General features: G+C 36.6%; 2 protein-coding genes across 3 annotated transcripts in view; one reads left to right on the forward strand and one right to left on the reverse strand.

Annotated features, from left to right (window-relative positions):
• The window catches only part of stard10 (StAR related lipid transfer domain containing 10), a 17,951-nt gene extending 17,356 nt beyond the window's left edge, over positions 1 to 595 (reverse strand). The window contains exon 1 of the mRNA XM_039685146.2: positions 14 to 595. Within this exon, the coding sequence (XP_039541080.1) occupies positions 14 to 187 (174 nt within the window). The 5' untranslated portion in view covers positions 188 to 595. The remainder of the gene's footprint in view (positions 1 to 13) is intronic.
• Positions 596 to 2,407: 1,812 nt separating this feature from the next.
• clpb (ClpB family mitochondrial disaggregase) overlaps positions 2,408 to 16,537 on the forward strand; it is a 32,281-nt gene continuing 18,151 nt past the window's right edge. For both annotated transcript variants that reach the window (XM_039684905.2, XM_039684906.2), the window contains exons 1-5: positions 2,408 to 2,985; positions 3,355 to 3,406; positions 4,284 to 4,370; positions 12,750 to 12,853; positions 14,305 to 14,433. In XM_039684905.2, the coding sequence (XP_039540839.2) occupies positions 2,598 to 2,985; positions 3,355 to 3,406; positions 4,284 to 4,370; positions 12,750 to 12,853; positions 14,305 to 14,433 (760 nt within the window). In that variant the 5' untranslated portion in view covers positions 2,408 to 2,597. The remainder of the gene's footprint in view (positions 2,986 to 3,354; positions 3,407 to 4,283; positions 4,371 to 12,749; positions 12,854 to 14,304; positions 14,434 to 16,537) is intronic.

A 16,537-nucleotide genomic window follows, 5' to 3' on the forward strand; every position in this document is an offset into this window, starting at 1 on the left:
CACACACACTCACCTTGATCTTGTGCAAGCTCTTCTCCTCCTCCAGGATCTGGATCCACACACAGATGCTGGACTTGTTGTAGGTCGGAGTCCAGCCTTCATCGCACTCACACTCGCGTTGAAAGCGACTGAACGCGCGATCATCCGGGATCAGAACCTCTTCCCCGGACATCATCGTCTTCATCATCTTCCTCCTGGTGATGATGAAGAAGATGAAGAGCTGCGGCTCCTGGAGAGCAAACTAACAAACACCAAAGTTGAGTTTAATTCGGGTTATTCCCTGACGCGCGTCGCTTGATTAAAAAAAAACAAGACGCGCGCGAGACGCACGGGCGTTTCTCTCTGTGTGAACCGAGTCTCTGCGGTTTCGGATCCTGATTCACAATTTCACATCAGATGTTTCAAACATATGCTTATATATATAAGCTCATATGTGTTTGTCGCGCGCGTTTAAATATCCAGATATACCCGCGCGGGTGTGTGTGTGTGTGTGAATACACTCATAAATGAGTGTGTCGAAAATAATAAACGCGAACGCGTTTACCAGTGAAATGCACAAGCAGCTGTTTCATCCCGCTGTGTGTGTGTGCGTATGTGTGTTATTGATGAGGAAAGGCGTGTGCCCGCTAACACACACACACACACACACACACACACGACTGACAGCTTGGCTCCGCCCACTCGCATGCACGAGCACTGCGCTGACGTGTTACTCCCCTCAGCTTCCCATCATAACCTCAAGTTTACTATTTCTTTATGTATTTTTGTTTGTTTGTTTACTAATTGTACCCCCCTGACTGTAGTTATAATACTTAAAAGAAGAAAACTGAAAATAAACTTTAGTGTGCGGTTTTATATTCATAAATGTAAGTTTTCAGATTGTAAACCTATTTTTTTGGTATTTTTACTTGAGATGAAACATTACTTGATTACAATTTCATCTTCTCTTAACGCAAAAGCACTCAGAACATTTTACAATTTGCACGACATACAAACTTTTGACCTTAGTTAATTTTTAAATTTCAGTAATGCCCTCTTTCTCTGTTTTTCTTCATCAAACCACAAACCCTCGTTCATTCTCATCTCTGACATCATCATCAACTCCGCTGACGTCTGAATACTACAGTTTGAGGACTTTTTAGACTCTCGTGTAAATTATCTCACCTTTCTCCATTAGCATTCATTCTGGCCAAATAAACATGTAATTAAAACAACAATGTAATTCTATTGAATTGAAGGTGTCAGTTCATTTATAACAGATGTTCGTTTGTCTAATTGAAACGATTCTGGAACAAGAACAAATATGGGCGGGGCTTGAATGTGTCTGTGGGGAATTGATTGTGGTCTGCTATTGGCTGATCTCATGTGAGTGACAGGTTGCTCCGCCCTCGTCATCAGAGAAGGGAAGAGAGGTGATTTAAGATTACCACAAACACACTAATAAATCATTAAGAATAAACACTGCAATATTTCATGACAAAACAAGAATAGTCCATTTGGACTTTGCTGTAGTTTATTTCAATAATTGTGTGTATGTCAACAAACAACATCAAGAACATTTCAGTATGATCAATACCGGAAAATTAAAAATTAATCATTTCATAATATATATATATAAAAAAAAAACTTATTAATAATTTAGAATGCAAAGGGATTTGGACTGTATTCAAGTCTAATGTGCATACTTCCATAAACTGATGACAGAGGGAAAGTGTTGCTCGTGTATTTTGTGTCTAGACGCCCTCTGCAGGTCAAAGGTCACCAGCACACATATATGCTTATAATTACAAAAATACAGCCCAAAGCACATTATATATAAATATATACATGTATGTGTGTGTGTTTGTATATATATATAAATATATACACCTGTTCATACCTATGGGCATTAAAACTGCACCGACACTTTATTGGCTTCTGCTGGTCAAATTGCTCTACTTACTGTCTATTGCACTTTTTCTGTCTACTGGCGATTTGCACGTTTTTACTGTTTACTGTAAATTGCATTGTGTGTATCATGTGAATGCTGAGGGCTGTTTTGCACTGTCTATTGTAGGATATTGTGATTTGCATTTGATATGCATCTCGGTACGTACGTAACGAAATTTGGTTCAGCTGTATACATACGGAAGACAATACATTTTTTGACTTGACTTGATATATAGCCTACAGTTTTTGGCTATATAATCGATCTATCGTCGTCAATCAACTTGATCCATTTGGAAGTGTATAATAGATTTTTTTCATTATTGTAGGCTATATACGGATGTCCGAACATTAAACTTTTAAATAATCGTCATAATAATATATATATATATATATATATATAAAAAAAAGAACGTTTCGTTTGTGAGCGCATGTAGTGCAGTAGTGACGCTGTTAACTACATTTCCCATGATTCCGTGTTCACCGCGCGCGGATGTTTATCATTCACCGGAAACACGTTTCTGCTGTCAAGCTCTCATCCTCCAGCATCCTTAACATCAGAATTCGTAATTCGTGTGTGTTTGATCACTGAAACACTGACACCGAACACACCATCTTAACCGATAACGGAACCCGCTGTTATTGTCATCGCGTCAGTTCGGAGCGTCGCGATGTTGCTATCGTCGGTCCCAGCGCGCGTCCTGATGCGAAGGTCGCGGAGCCTGTCTCCGTGTCGCGCGCTTCAGACCAGTCACGGGGAGGCCTCCCGGTTCCGTAACCTGTGTGAGCTCGAACCGAACCGGAGCCCGGTGCTCAGCGGCGCGCGAGCGTCCAGGAAGAGCGTTTTGAGCGAGGATTCGCACATGCAGTACCATCAGCTGGCCAGCAGGTGGCGCGCAAACCTGGAGGGCCGCCGGAGCAGCTGGGCGAGTCTGACCGCCTCGGGGCGCTCCAGAGGCGGACACCAGAGCGACTCCCACACCGCGGCTTCTGCTTCTGTAGGCCTCATCTCAGCCGCGGCGCTCGCCTTCTGCCTGAAGAGAGACAACGAGGATAAAGGTAGAGAAAGTTGCATGTGTAAATCATAACTTTGACATAATGTGGGCATACTGATATTTATGAGATGAAAACGTTGACATACTAAGTCAAAATTATAGATCAATATGAGATAAAATCGTGATTGCGACAAATCGAACTAATGGCAGATCAAGCTGTTATTATGACATCTAAAAAGTATGTTTACTTATTCAAATTATGACGTATTTTATAAAATATGACATTGAAAACATAATACTTTAAACATCAAAGAGTTTATGACATTCTAAGTCATAATTTTGACTTTTTAATAAAGATTTGGCGTGTCCTATGGAGTGTTTCATAGCTTGTGTTTTGTGAATTCTGATGGAGATGTTTATGGTTATGTTTCAGCGTCAGCTCTCCTCGACGCCTGCAGGTCCAGCAACACCGATGAGCTCAGCAGGTCACACACACACACACACACACACACACACACACACACACACACACACACACACACTCATAATGTTATAAAACAACCTCGTACGCAGAATGATTTTAAACCAGGGCTTTATTTCTTCATCTGGTACTCATGATCAAAATAAATATAATAACAGGCTTGACGTCAGTTTGTGTGGGTTTTTAATGCAGCAGTCATGTGACTGTCCGCTGCAGAGTGTGTGACGTGTGTGTGCGTGTCCGCCAGGGGGCGACAGTGATCTTCAGTTCATCAGCACAGGTAGTATATATATCATGATAGAGTCTGTTGTTATGAGAGCAGTTTTTAGATGCCGGTGAGATTTCTCTATTCTCAACATCACAGCAAACACTCATACTATCTTAACTAATACAAGCGATTACTAAAAACAACACAGTCGATTACTGAACCCAAGAACACAGTCGTGAAGAAATGAGAATAAAGAATGGAAATGACAAACTACATGACGATTAAATACAGCTGAACAAAGATACACATTTAATAAAGAGTGCTGCGTAAGAAATACTACAGAAATGTAATAAAATAGTGTGTGTGTGTGTGTGTGTGTGTGTGTGTGTGTGTGTGTGAGAGTGAGAGTGAGTGTGTGTTTTGGGTTTCTGCCCCAGAAGGCAGACAGTGCAGATGGCAGTGAAGTGTGTGTGTGTGTGTGTGTGTGTGTGTGTGTGAGACACCAGATGTGTTAAGTGTTTTAAGTTAGAGGTCAGTCTGCTGAGAACCAGTAAGTGTTTCAGTTCACTGTTGACTGTAAACACACACACACTTTCACACAGACATACACACTCTCTCACACACACACACACACACACACACCTCACACTGTTTTGCTGTCTCTCTCTCTCAGGTTGTTGTCGGAGGGAGCCGATCCTAACACTCGACACCGTTTGGGATGGACGGCTCTCATGGTGGCGGCCATGAACAAACAACACAAGTGAGACTCTGTGTGTGTGTGTGTGTGTGTGTGTGTGTGTGTGTGTGTGTGTGTGTGTGTGTTACTAATGTTTGTCTCAGGCCTGATCACTCTGAGCTCTTAATTACTGCTTCATTAGCTGCTGCTGGACACACACGTACATGTGCATGTGTGTGTGTTGTTGTGTTCATTTGGGCTCTCTGAATGTGTGTGTGTGTGTGTGTGTGTGTGTGTGTGTGTGTGTGTGAACTCTTTACCCAGAATGCCATGGCAGAGCTTGTGTGTCAGGGACCCACAGAACCTTCAATTTAATTCAATTAAAGCTCACTTAACAAACACACACAGACGGAGGAGAGACAGAAGGAGAAGGACACAAATCCAATTTTTGGAGTCAGTGTCACCCCTCATTTAAAGCAGGAGTCATTTCACTGTGTCAACACACACACACACACACACTCACACACACAGAAAACTTTCTGCATTTTTACATTTTCAGAAAACTCATTCTGTGTGATTTATAGGCTTGTTTTCCTCACAGGGACCAACACGTTTCAGAGGATTTCAGATATTGCCATCCCATTGTGTGTGTGTGTGTGTGTGAGATAATACATCACTTCTCTTTTCAAGTGATTTTGATAAAAACAGATGCCCGAATTGTTGAAAACGTCCCTCTCTTACTCACTGGAAATTGATTAATGGTGTTTCTATCAGTGTCTCTATTGAAAATATTATCATTTATCACAGACGCCTTCCTGTGTGTGTGTGTGTGTGTGTGTGTGTGTGTGTGTGTGTTCCTCTCTCTCTCTGTTATGAGTGGCATAACTCACTGTTGCCGTGACGCACAGTCCTGTGTCTTCCTGTCATTCAAAGCCCCTGTGACCAATCAGAGCTGCAGGGGAATCTTGGCTCCGCCCCCTCTGACTGACGCATGAGTGAGCTTCATCTCTCATGTTTACTGATGCTCGATCGGTGTGTTAGTGTGACTGATCCACATGATCATGAGAAATACAGCAGCACATGACGCTACAGGATGTTGTTTGGTCTTGTTATGAATATAGTTTCAAGTGATTATCATTGGCCAGTTACACACATCATCATAAATTAGCGTAAACACTCACTTAAATTCATCAAAACAATTTGAAATCCTTTTTGCAGGCACAATTTTTGTGATATTAACTAGAAAAAAAAATGGAAAAAAAAATTGTTAGACTCACAGCTTTGATTGTATTGCAAATTTAGAATCAAAATTATTTCGTAAATATATATATATATATATATATATATATTTTGTATAAAATAAAAAATGTTAGTGCCACTGTAAATTTTAACTTCTATTTTACATTTTTATTTTTTGAAGCTGCTTTTTTCCTACTATTTCTTTTCTTTTACTATTACTTTTTTTCTACGATTCTACTATATTTCTAGATTGATAACGTTTTTATTTAATATTTTGTATTTTTAGGGGATTTTATGGTGCTAAATTATGTAGAAGTTGTTATATTGACTTTTTTTAACATAGACCTGAAAATGTAATTTCCGTGGTAAATCTTGAATTTTTTTTTTCAATTTTTTTTTCAATTTTAGAGTCGAAATTATTTTGTAAAATATATATTTTGTGTACTATAAAAAATGTTAGCGCTACTGTAAATTTTAACTTCTATTTTACATTTTTATTTTTTGAAGCTGCTCAAAAATGACAATTTTTTTCTACTATTTCTTTTCTTTTACTATTACTTTTTTTTGTACGATTCTACTATATTTCTAGATCGATAACGTTTTTATTTAATATTTTGTATTTTTCTGGGATTTTATGGTGCTAAATTATGTAGAAGTTGTTATATTGACTTTTTTAACATAGACCTGAAAATGTAATTTCCGTGGTAAATCTTGAATCTCTTTTTCAATTTTTTTTTTCCAATTTTAGAGTCAAAATTATTTTGTAAAATATATATTTTGTATAAAATAAAAAATGTTAGCACTACTGTAAATTTTAACTTCTATTTTACATTTTAATTTTTTTGAAGCTGCTCAATTTTCTCAATGAAATGATTCCACTATATCTTTAGATCGATATTGTTTTTATTAAATATTTTGTTTTTTTTAAGGGATTTTATGGTGCTAAATTATGTTTTTATGCTAAGTTATGTTTTTAAGTTATTATCCATATATTGACTTTTTAACATAGACCTGAAAATGTAATTTCCGTGGTAAATCTTGAATGCTTTGAATCACAGACTGAAGTTTGGTCTCTTTTTAAAGAAGTTTTTCCAGAACTTGTTTTACTCTAAAATTGTGAGAAAATCAAAGCCGTAAATCTGAACAAGTTGTGCTGTAAATTAATGTTGATATCTGCGCTCAGTGAGATTTTGTTTGGCCGCAGTACCAAAAATGTCCACCAGGTGAATTTCTTTCCGTAAAGAAATACCTTTACCAAGTTTCACACCATTCTGATGACATAAATGTACAAAAAAACTTTTTTTGATTGAAAATGACTGAAGAACACCAGATAGTTAAACAAGCGCAGCTGTTTGTTCTTTTTTATGCCTGAAGTGTGTTGAAGATGTCGTTCAGACGGTCTCTTTCTCTGTTTCTGACCAGCTGTTATATATTTGAGATGTGGTGTAGGTGTGTGAGGTCCTAGTGAAGGTTTTGCTCGCTCACAGGACTGAGCTGATGTAATCTCAGGCTGTTAAAGTGTTCAGGAGATCAGATTTTGAGATTCACACAGATCTGTTCATACTCCTCTTCTCTAGAAATAGGTTATTTCCCGGCCAGATTGAGATCAGCATTGCGGCATGCTATATAATTATATTGCTATTTTGCTGCATTTTCCATCATAATAATTTGCCTTGGAGTTTATGAATGGTGATAAACGTCAGTCTTAAAACTCTTGAGGTCCACCAATCTGAGAACACTTTAGATGTGTTTTTTTTGTCTTTTTTTCATCTCAAATTCTATCAGCATGACATTTTAATTCAAATTTAAATATATATATATATATATATATATATAATGAGATAGAGAGAGAGAGAGAGAGAGAGAGAGAGAGAGAGAGAGAGAGAGAGAGAGAGAGAGTAGTCATCATTTGAAGTGGATCAAAAAAGTTATACATGAATTTTGAACAATACCTGTTCTTGTCTCAGGACAACTTTGATGAAAATTTTTGATCCACTTCAAAAATTTTAATTACACTATACAAATACATATATCATAATGTAGTTGCATTTATTAGATGGGTGATAATATAGTTAGATTTTATTTGTGAGCTTGTTGAGTTGTTGAGAATTTCGTGGCAGGAATAAAATAATAACTACAGTAGTTAGTTTAGTAAATTTGCTTTACAGTAAAGTAAACTAAAAATGAAAAAGTGCAGTGATGTCGTCCAGGACTGTAATTGTATAAGTCGAAAGGTTAAACACTGTCAAAACCATTTCGAAACTGTACTTTAAAAACTTGAAACAGGCTAAAGTTTTGTGGTATCAACTTCAAATTTGGAACATAACTTGGTTATTTTATTACATTAGTTTGTAGAATATATAAGTGCATTTTCAGTAAACTTGAGAAAATGTGCAGAGATGTATTGCATAATTAAAGGAAACCACAAATAGAATTTGTTTTTGTTTTTTAACTTTCAGAATTCTCAACGTTCCAGTTTTAAGTCCCAGATTATCTGTGATTTTAACAGCATTATATTATAATATCCTAATATCTTCATTCCTCCGAGTGGCGTGTATCCGAGTCGGTCGCTAGTTCTCGTTAATAACGTTGGTGTAGTTTGTGAGCTGCACGTGTATGGTTGAGTTGTGGAGTATGTGGTGGCGGGACCGTGATCAAAGTCTGAGACTGTTTCTCTTCATAAAGCCAGAAGGATATGCTTTAGACGGAGATGTTTGCTGAGCTTTGATGTGTGTGAGACTGTTTGCACTCTTAACCCAGCGACGGCCACCACCCAGATCTGTCCATTCATGTGGACAATGACCCGCAATGAAGAGGAACCCGTGTTGACCGTTCCGACCCAACGACACGAACTCACTCGAGGATAAAGAGAGCAGAAGTGAGGGAGCGAGGGCTTCTGGAGAGGGGGATTAGCCCTCGTTTAGGGCCTGAGAAGAGCCAGTTGGGGTGGGAATGTGCTGGGATTATTCTGGAGTGAGGGAACAGGGCACCGGATGAACTTTAGTGCGACACAAACGCTCATTTTCATATCACTGCAGCTTATTGTACTTTTCCCACTCGATTAGGATAAATGTTCTCTTCTGGAGACCTGAAAGTTAAGGTGGACACGGCTTCCTTGAAAAAGTACAGATACACAAGTACAAGTTGTAAAGAACGATTTTACTTCAGTAAAAGTACTATGAACACACAATAGGATATTATTGCATCTCCAAAACATATTATAAAAGGATAGCAAAAAATGTACTGTTGATTAAAATGCTAATTTTGGTGTTACACTGTGTGTGTAAATAGGATTGGATTTGGTGCTGGAAACCCAAAGCACAGGACAATATTTATTGTAGATGAATGTGCTTGCTGTGTCACTGGCTAGATATATTTAAAATAATAGGCCACTTTATGTTCATAACATCAGGATATTGCAATATTACATGTTATATTCAACATTATATAGCAGTTTAATGTAGTGCTGACACTAAAACTAGTAAAACAGTATTTTTTTATTTTGGGTGAACTATTGTCACTATCCATTAGAGCCAGACCGATATATCGGCCTGCCGATATTATCGGCCGATATTAGGCATTTTCCAAACTATCGGTATCGGCAGTTATAATGGCCGATAAATGAATATTTCAAAAATAAAATAAAAACGGACGAAACACGCTTGAACCATGTCATGAGTGTTGGAGTTGTATAGTTTGTCCACCAGAGGGCGCTCTACACCGTTCCTGTCGGCAACACTCGTTAAGTTGGTCATTGCTTGAATAACAATTAAAAGAACATCCCCATCAGTTCTCTAAACTCAAATAAGCATGACAAAAAATAAATAAATAAAATATCAGCCGATATATCGGAATATCGGATTTTAAAACCCAAAAATATTTGTATCGGTATCAGCCTTCAAAATCCTTTATCGGTCGGGCTCTACTATCCATGAAGAGGATCAGAGAAGGGCTCATTCAGCCCATCAGGAAATTGTTTAAGCATGTATGGGTTAGAAAAACGGCTATTTTTAACATAAAATGTTGCGCAATGCACCTTTAAAAGTAAACAGTTTCCAGAAAAAATAATACTCAAGCAAAGTTGCCTACAGATATTATAAAAGTGTATCTTTTTGGACACCTTTTAGACATAATGCAGTGAATCCAGGCTAACACTGGTTTCTGACTGAATTTAACAGATAAAGTTACATTAAACTCAATTAATGAAACTGGAACTGAGAAATAATTACATTGAATTGGGAATTATCAGATAATATCATGTTTGTTTCAATCAGTAAACTAAATGTGCTGTAAATACCTTGTTAAAAATTAATTTGAGTCTCTTCACGTCTTCTTTTGTTCTGTTTTGTTGTTTATATTCAATTTTCTAATTGTATTAATTATGTTTATCTGTTTAATCCTGTCACCCTTATTAAGATCCTCATTGTTTTGTGCCAGATAAACACTGATTGGAATCGCAGAAATTAATGGATTAGTTAAATATTTAAAGATTACACACAATTCATTCACTTCTATAAATTAGGATGTTTAGTGTGAAATCATCCGATTAAGATTAAGATTAGATCCTCAATGTTAAATATTTAAAATAATTCCCAATTCACTATAGTTATTTTCAATTCAATTTTATAAATGAGTGTTTTCTAGTATTATTACTTGTCTTTTGTGTAAAATCATCCGTTTAAGTATACATCTAATTTAAGATCCTTGCTGTTTTGTGCCAAATAAATGTAATTGTAATTGCACAAATTAAGTATTTAGTATACATATTATATAGTAAATAGTAAATATTTAGTTGAATATTTAAAGATAATGCCCAGTTAGTTTTGTTGTGTAGTTGTGTAAATAATGTGAAATAATCCGTTTAAGATTAAGATTAGATCCTCAATGTTTTGTCATAGAAAAACACTAATTTAATTTAGTGTATTTAATTAAATTTAATTTATTATTTTTTAATTTTTTATTTTTTATTTATTTTTTTATTTTTTCCAATTTAAATATTATAGTTAAATATTTAAAATAATTCCCAAATCACTGTTATTTTCAATTCTATAAATAAGTGTTTTCTAGTATTATTACTTGTCTTTTGTGTAAAATCATCAGTTTACGTATCTGTCTCGCTGTTTTGTGCCAAATAAATGGTAATTGTAATTGCAAAAATTAAGTATTTAGTATAAATATTAAATAGCATATAGTAAATATTTAGTTGCATATTTAAAGATAATGCCCAGTTAGTTTTGTTGTGTAGTTGTGTAACTAATTGTTCAGATTGGCTAGTTTAACTAGTTAAAACCATGTAGTTTTGTAAAGTGCCTTCACTAACACTTAAACACAGGTGAACTTTGACCTTTCCTCGCATCACCTGTCAGATACAGATATGCCCCGCACAGCTGTGTGTGTGTGTGTGTGTGTGTGTGTGTGTGTGTGTGAGCGGAAGCAGCAGTCCAGCCTGAGGTGTGTTTAGTAAACACAGGTTCACAGCAGCAGGTGTGTGTCCGTATGTTCTCCCATCATGCCGTGTTTTGACCGTCTGATAATGCAGACAGCTTTCTTTGCTTTCTCTTGGTATTGTTTATTTATTTATTTTTGTGTTTTCTTGAATGTTTTACTACTTTATAAATATATGAGCTGATTCAACTGTATGTTATTGATTTGTGTTTTATTTAATAGCATTAGTGAGTGTTTTTAATGTTTAATTCAGAATAACACACACCTCTCAGTGAAGAGTCCTGGCTGTGTCTGTGCTGACTCCACACACACACACACACACACACACTGTTGTGTTTGTGTTTGTGCTTTGCTCAGGGTCACTACTCTTTGGTCTCACACATATGGCCCGGTTTCCCCTTAAAACACACCACGTCTCATGCATAAACATGGTGACCCTGAGAACGTCGTCCGGCGCCTCTGAGATCCTACGCTTCAGAAACTCAAACACGGGCCGATCTCTCAGGTTTAGGGCCGATTTAAGCATCACGCTTGTGTGTGTGAAGTCATGTGTGTGTCACGGGCTTGTTTGCTTTGGGAGTGTGTGTTCCGTTAACTCAAGTGTTCTGGAACCCGAATGGTTTCGGGCCAGCAGCGTCTCCATGACAACAGTGGCTCTCCCACACACACACACACACACTTGACCCGACCCAATCTGTCCCGACTCATACACACTACTACGAAGAGGTTCTGTCTGAATGGCGTGTGAATGCTTATTATTCAATTTTTATGTTCATCATAAAACACTTTTATTATTCAAATAAGGTGGTGTAATAATATTCAGCAATTATTGTTCAAATAACGAGGCTAAATATTCAAATAATAATTTTCTTAATATTAAATAATCATTCAAATAATGTCATGCAATAATTTTCTGTAGATTGAAGTGATGCAATCATTTTCAAATATTGAAGTCATTATTCAAATAAAGTGATGAAATAATCATGTAAATATTGATCAATCATTTTTCCAATAACAGGGTAAAACAATGATCTTATGATGATTAAATAAATAATGTGATGCATTGATTTTCTAAATATGAAAGTCATTATTCAAATAATGTGATGCAATAATTTTATAAATATCGAACAATCATATTTTCAAATATCAGAAACTGTCTAAATAATCAATAGTAATATAATAAATCATAATTTCTGCAATAATTTTCGAAATACTGAATATTAATAGAAATAATGTGCAGATGTGCACCATCTCTCTGGTTGTCTTGTGAATGTTTCTTCATAATAATAATAATAATATTTAACACTTAAATGTTAAATATTTATTTAAAAATAGTTTACAATATTTAACAATATTTAGTTTACAATATTTAACACTTAGTTTAGTTTACAATATTTAGTTTACAATATTTAACACTTAGTTTAGTTTACAATATTTAGTTTACAATATTTAACACTTAGTTTAGTTTACAATATTTAGTTTACAATATTTAACACTTGTAATTTTTTAAAAACATAAATGTGTTGTAAATGATCTAGTTTAAATATGTAAAAGGTTGAGATTCTCAGTGCATGATGGGTAAAAGCAGCTTGAGCGGATCTCTGTATGTCAGAGTTATGAATATGAACATATTTAGATGCTTTACTGCTTTAAAATCAATCTTGTTCTGAACAAATACAATCAAATCACCTTGAACATGTGCAGTGTGTGTCTGTGTTCACTGTCTCCACATCCTGAGATTATGCTGTTAATGACCGTGTGTGTGTGTGTGTGTGTCAGTGTTGTGAAGGTCCTGTTGGAGGCGGGTGCCGACCCGAACCTGGGCGATGACTTCACCAGTGTGTACGAGACGGCTCGAGAGAAGGGCGTTCACTCATTAGAGGGTGAGCCGACGTTATGCTTCACCATCATCATAATCTTCATTGTTATTCATAAAAACATGCATGTAAACGGCAGGAGTGTGTGTTATTACAGAGATCAATTCTAACGCACTCATTTTCTGCTGTTTGCATATCGGCACACAATTTATTTAGCAGCGTGATATTTGTAAGTGTTTTTCATCACACACACTCACACACGCACACACACACACACACACACACACACGCACGCTTGTCATATCTGGCTGCTGTATGTATATTACTCACATTTGTTTTGTTGGCAGTTTTTTGGTCTTGAAGGAGCATCTTTCCCTGAAGCACCATGATGAATGAGAGTGTGTGTGTGTCTGTGTAATATGAGAATATTCCATGCGACCGTGTGTGTGTGTGTGTGTGTGTGTGTGTGATGGATCGCTGGGCTCTGGCCGTCTGACGGTTTATTGGGTTTAGTTGTGATTATCTGGCTCTCAGACATTAGTTACTGGTGACGACCCGCCTGACAGCAGCCCAGAGAGAAAATACGCTTGTGTGCGCACGGACAGAAGAAAACACTGTTGCTGCTTTATGATTTATCTGTGTGTGTCCGCACTGGGGAATAATTGCGCGCTTTATGCATGCGGTTTTACATGCATTTGTTCTTAATTTAAACGGTTTGTCTTGTTTTTAAGAACAAGACTCTGTTTCAGTGTTTGCTGTGCAGTGCGGATCAAACCTGATACTAATAACACAAAAATAGTAGAGTAGCTTTAAAGATCCCATGAAATCAGATTGTTCTCTGTTTCCTGTTAAAACAGGAAGCGATGATGAGAAACAGGACATTTTGGATTTTTGGAGCCAGTTTTCCCAAACTAGTTGTTTATTTTCACTAGGGAATGTTGGCCGATATGGCCGATAATTCGTTATAGTTGAAAGCCGATAACCGATATATCGGCCGATAAATCTAAATCCGAATTTTTTATATAATTGTTGAGAGTCTGATTACAAAAGCAAGTCTCACCAAAAGTCTCACTATTGGCCGATAACCGATAATTCGTTATAGTTGAAAGCCGATAACCGATATATCGGCCGATAAATCTAAATCCGAATTTTTTATATAATTGTTGAGAGTCTGATTACAAAAGCAAGTCTCACAAAAAGTCTCACTATTGGCCGATAACCGATAATTCGTTATATTTGAAAGCCGATAACCGATATATCGGCCGATAAATCTATTTTTCATTGTCAATTGCATTTGTTCCTGTTGCGTGTGCTCAAAATGGCGACCCGTGTGAGCATCGAGTCCGAGGAGGCGGGGAAACTACGATCTCTGATATTTTGAATTTGAACTGCAGTACCTATTCCAACCACTAGCTGTCAATCTTACACACTACACCTTTAACTGTCTCTGATGATAAAGCAGCGCTGGAATTACCTGTTCACAACTCTCTGTGTGTGTGTGTGTGTGTGTGTGTCAGTGCTGGTGAGCCGAGAGGACGAGTTCAGTAATTGTCTGAGCAGTCGCGCTTCCTTCCGTGGATGTTCGGCTCTGCATTACGCGGCTCTGGCCGATGACCTGCGGACCGTACGGATTCTGCTGGACGCAGGTGAGGAAACACACAGACGGTCTAACTCGGGGAACAGCCCTTCATTAAGCTTAAAAACAAGCTAACTAGTCTGGCGTTGATGTGAAATAATGTCATGCAAGGTTGGAAATGCCACCAAAATGAATACAAATGCCCTAAAATTGCCCTTGTATGAGTTCTTGTGTTTTCTGTTTAAAAGCAATATCACATGAGCAAAAGTGCTAGTTTCCTGAATATCATGTGATATTATTTAATACAACAGTTCAATAAAATATATAAACGTAAAAAAAAATACATTTAAAGATACGTTTTGTCAACAAAAAAAAAATGAATCGGGTGAGTGAATGATTCAATGACTCATTTATAAAGTCAATGAGCACTTGCTCCTTTCATGAATGAATCACTGTATCTAAATGAATCAGATGAGTGAATGATTTAATGACTCATTTATAAAGTCAATGAACACTTGCTCCTTTCATGAATGAATCACTGTATTGAATGAATCAGGTGAGTGAATGATTCACTCTATCTGAATGAATCGTGTGAGTGAATGATTCAATGACTCATTTATAAAGTCAATGGACACTTGCTCTGTTCATAAAAGGAATCAGTCAGTTTGAACGAATCAGTTGAGTGAATGATTCTATGATCGGGTTATTATGACTTCCTGCCACCTACTGGCGGTTTTAAAATCATAGTTGAAGTATAATTTTTAAAACAGTTAATTTCAGTATTCATAATATTGTTTTTAAACTGTAATCTCATAGCATTATTCATGCAGTTGTGATCGCTGTGTAAATGCTGCTTTAGATGCCGCTTCTGCTGTGCAAAAATTGATTTTAATGTGATTATTAATAGCCTATTATAATTCTAATCTAATTTATTGATTAAATGTAAGAATGTGACATAAAAGATGATTCATTCATCTAATAAGCTTAGAAAAAATGCTCTTTTTCAGGTAAAAAAACAAAAACAATTTAAGGACCAAATGACAGAAAAGTTAAAAAATACAGCTAAATATCATCAAATTAGTGTAGTTATTGATGAATAAAAACAGGGATGTGCTCAAACCTCTAGCACTAAGTATTGAAAATGAGTAAAGTGACTTTCATTGTCACCTGCTGGAGCAGAAAAACTCTGTCTAATATAGAGCAGCGTCTCTTCCTGTCCGCCCGAGGCCGTCAGGCTTAACCTTTGACCTCTGAAGTGTGTTATGTGACCCACACATGAGAGGTGACAGGAAGGTGTGTGTAATGTGATTTACATGAGTGTGTTATTATAGCCACAGGGCGCACACACACACACACACACACACAGTCGCGCTGTGTAACTCTTGAAAACGCAGTGTCTCCGTCTGATGTCTGGTGTGCGGTCACACACTCACTCTAAGCTTCAACACGTCCTATAAATCACTGGATGTTTTCTGGAGCAGACGCATTTTTAGATTAAAGTGACAGAAATGACCCGAAACAAAGAACAAAATCGCTCGTTTTGATGCCGAGAAATTGGATTATGCTGTGGAGCGCATTACCCATAAGTCTCAGTGGAACGAGGCCACGCCCCCTCAGACAGAGCAGCGCCGCGAGTCGCGACGAGGTGTATCTATCACAGCGATGACATCATCAGTGTGAGACCGCGCCATGCTAATGCAGCGAGAACGAGATTACAGGAGCGTCTGTGTGTCGGTCCTCCTCGAACCCTGAAATATGAACATCACTACAGAGACAGTACAGAACTATTAATAATAATAAATATATATATATATATATATATATATATAACACCTTTCTTCACATTTCTTTACATTAAACATTTCACAAAGAGTCTCACCAAGGCTCAAAAATACAGTAAAACGGGGAAATATTATTTCAAATGTAAATCACCTGTTTTCTATGTGAATATATAGTAAAGTGTAATTTATTCTCAAGTTTTGGTCATAATCATGACTTTTTTTATATCTTAGTTATGACAGTATCTTATAGTTACAACTTTTTGTGTAATAATTTTGACTTTTTGTCATAATTATGACTTTTATATCATATGACTTAGTAATATCTTATAGTTACAACTTTTTATCTTATAATATTGACTTTTTGTCATAGTTATGATTTAGTATCTTATAGTT

Source organism: Pimephales promelas, chromosome 16 (assembly GCF_988280905.1).
Source record: "Pimephales promelas chromosome 16, fPimPro1.hap1.1, whole genome shotgun sequence".
NCBI classification, from domain to species: Eukaryota; Metazoa; Chordata; class Actinopteri; order Cypriniformes; family Leuciscidae; genus Pimephales; species Pimephales promelas.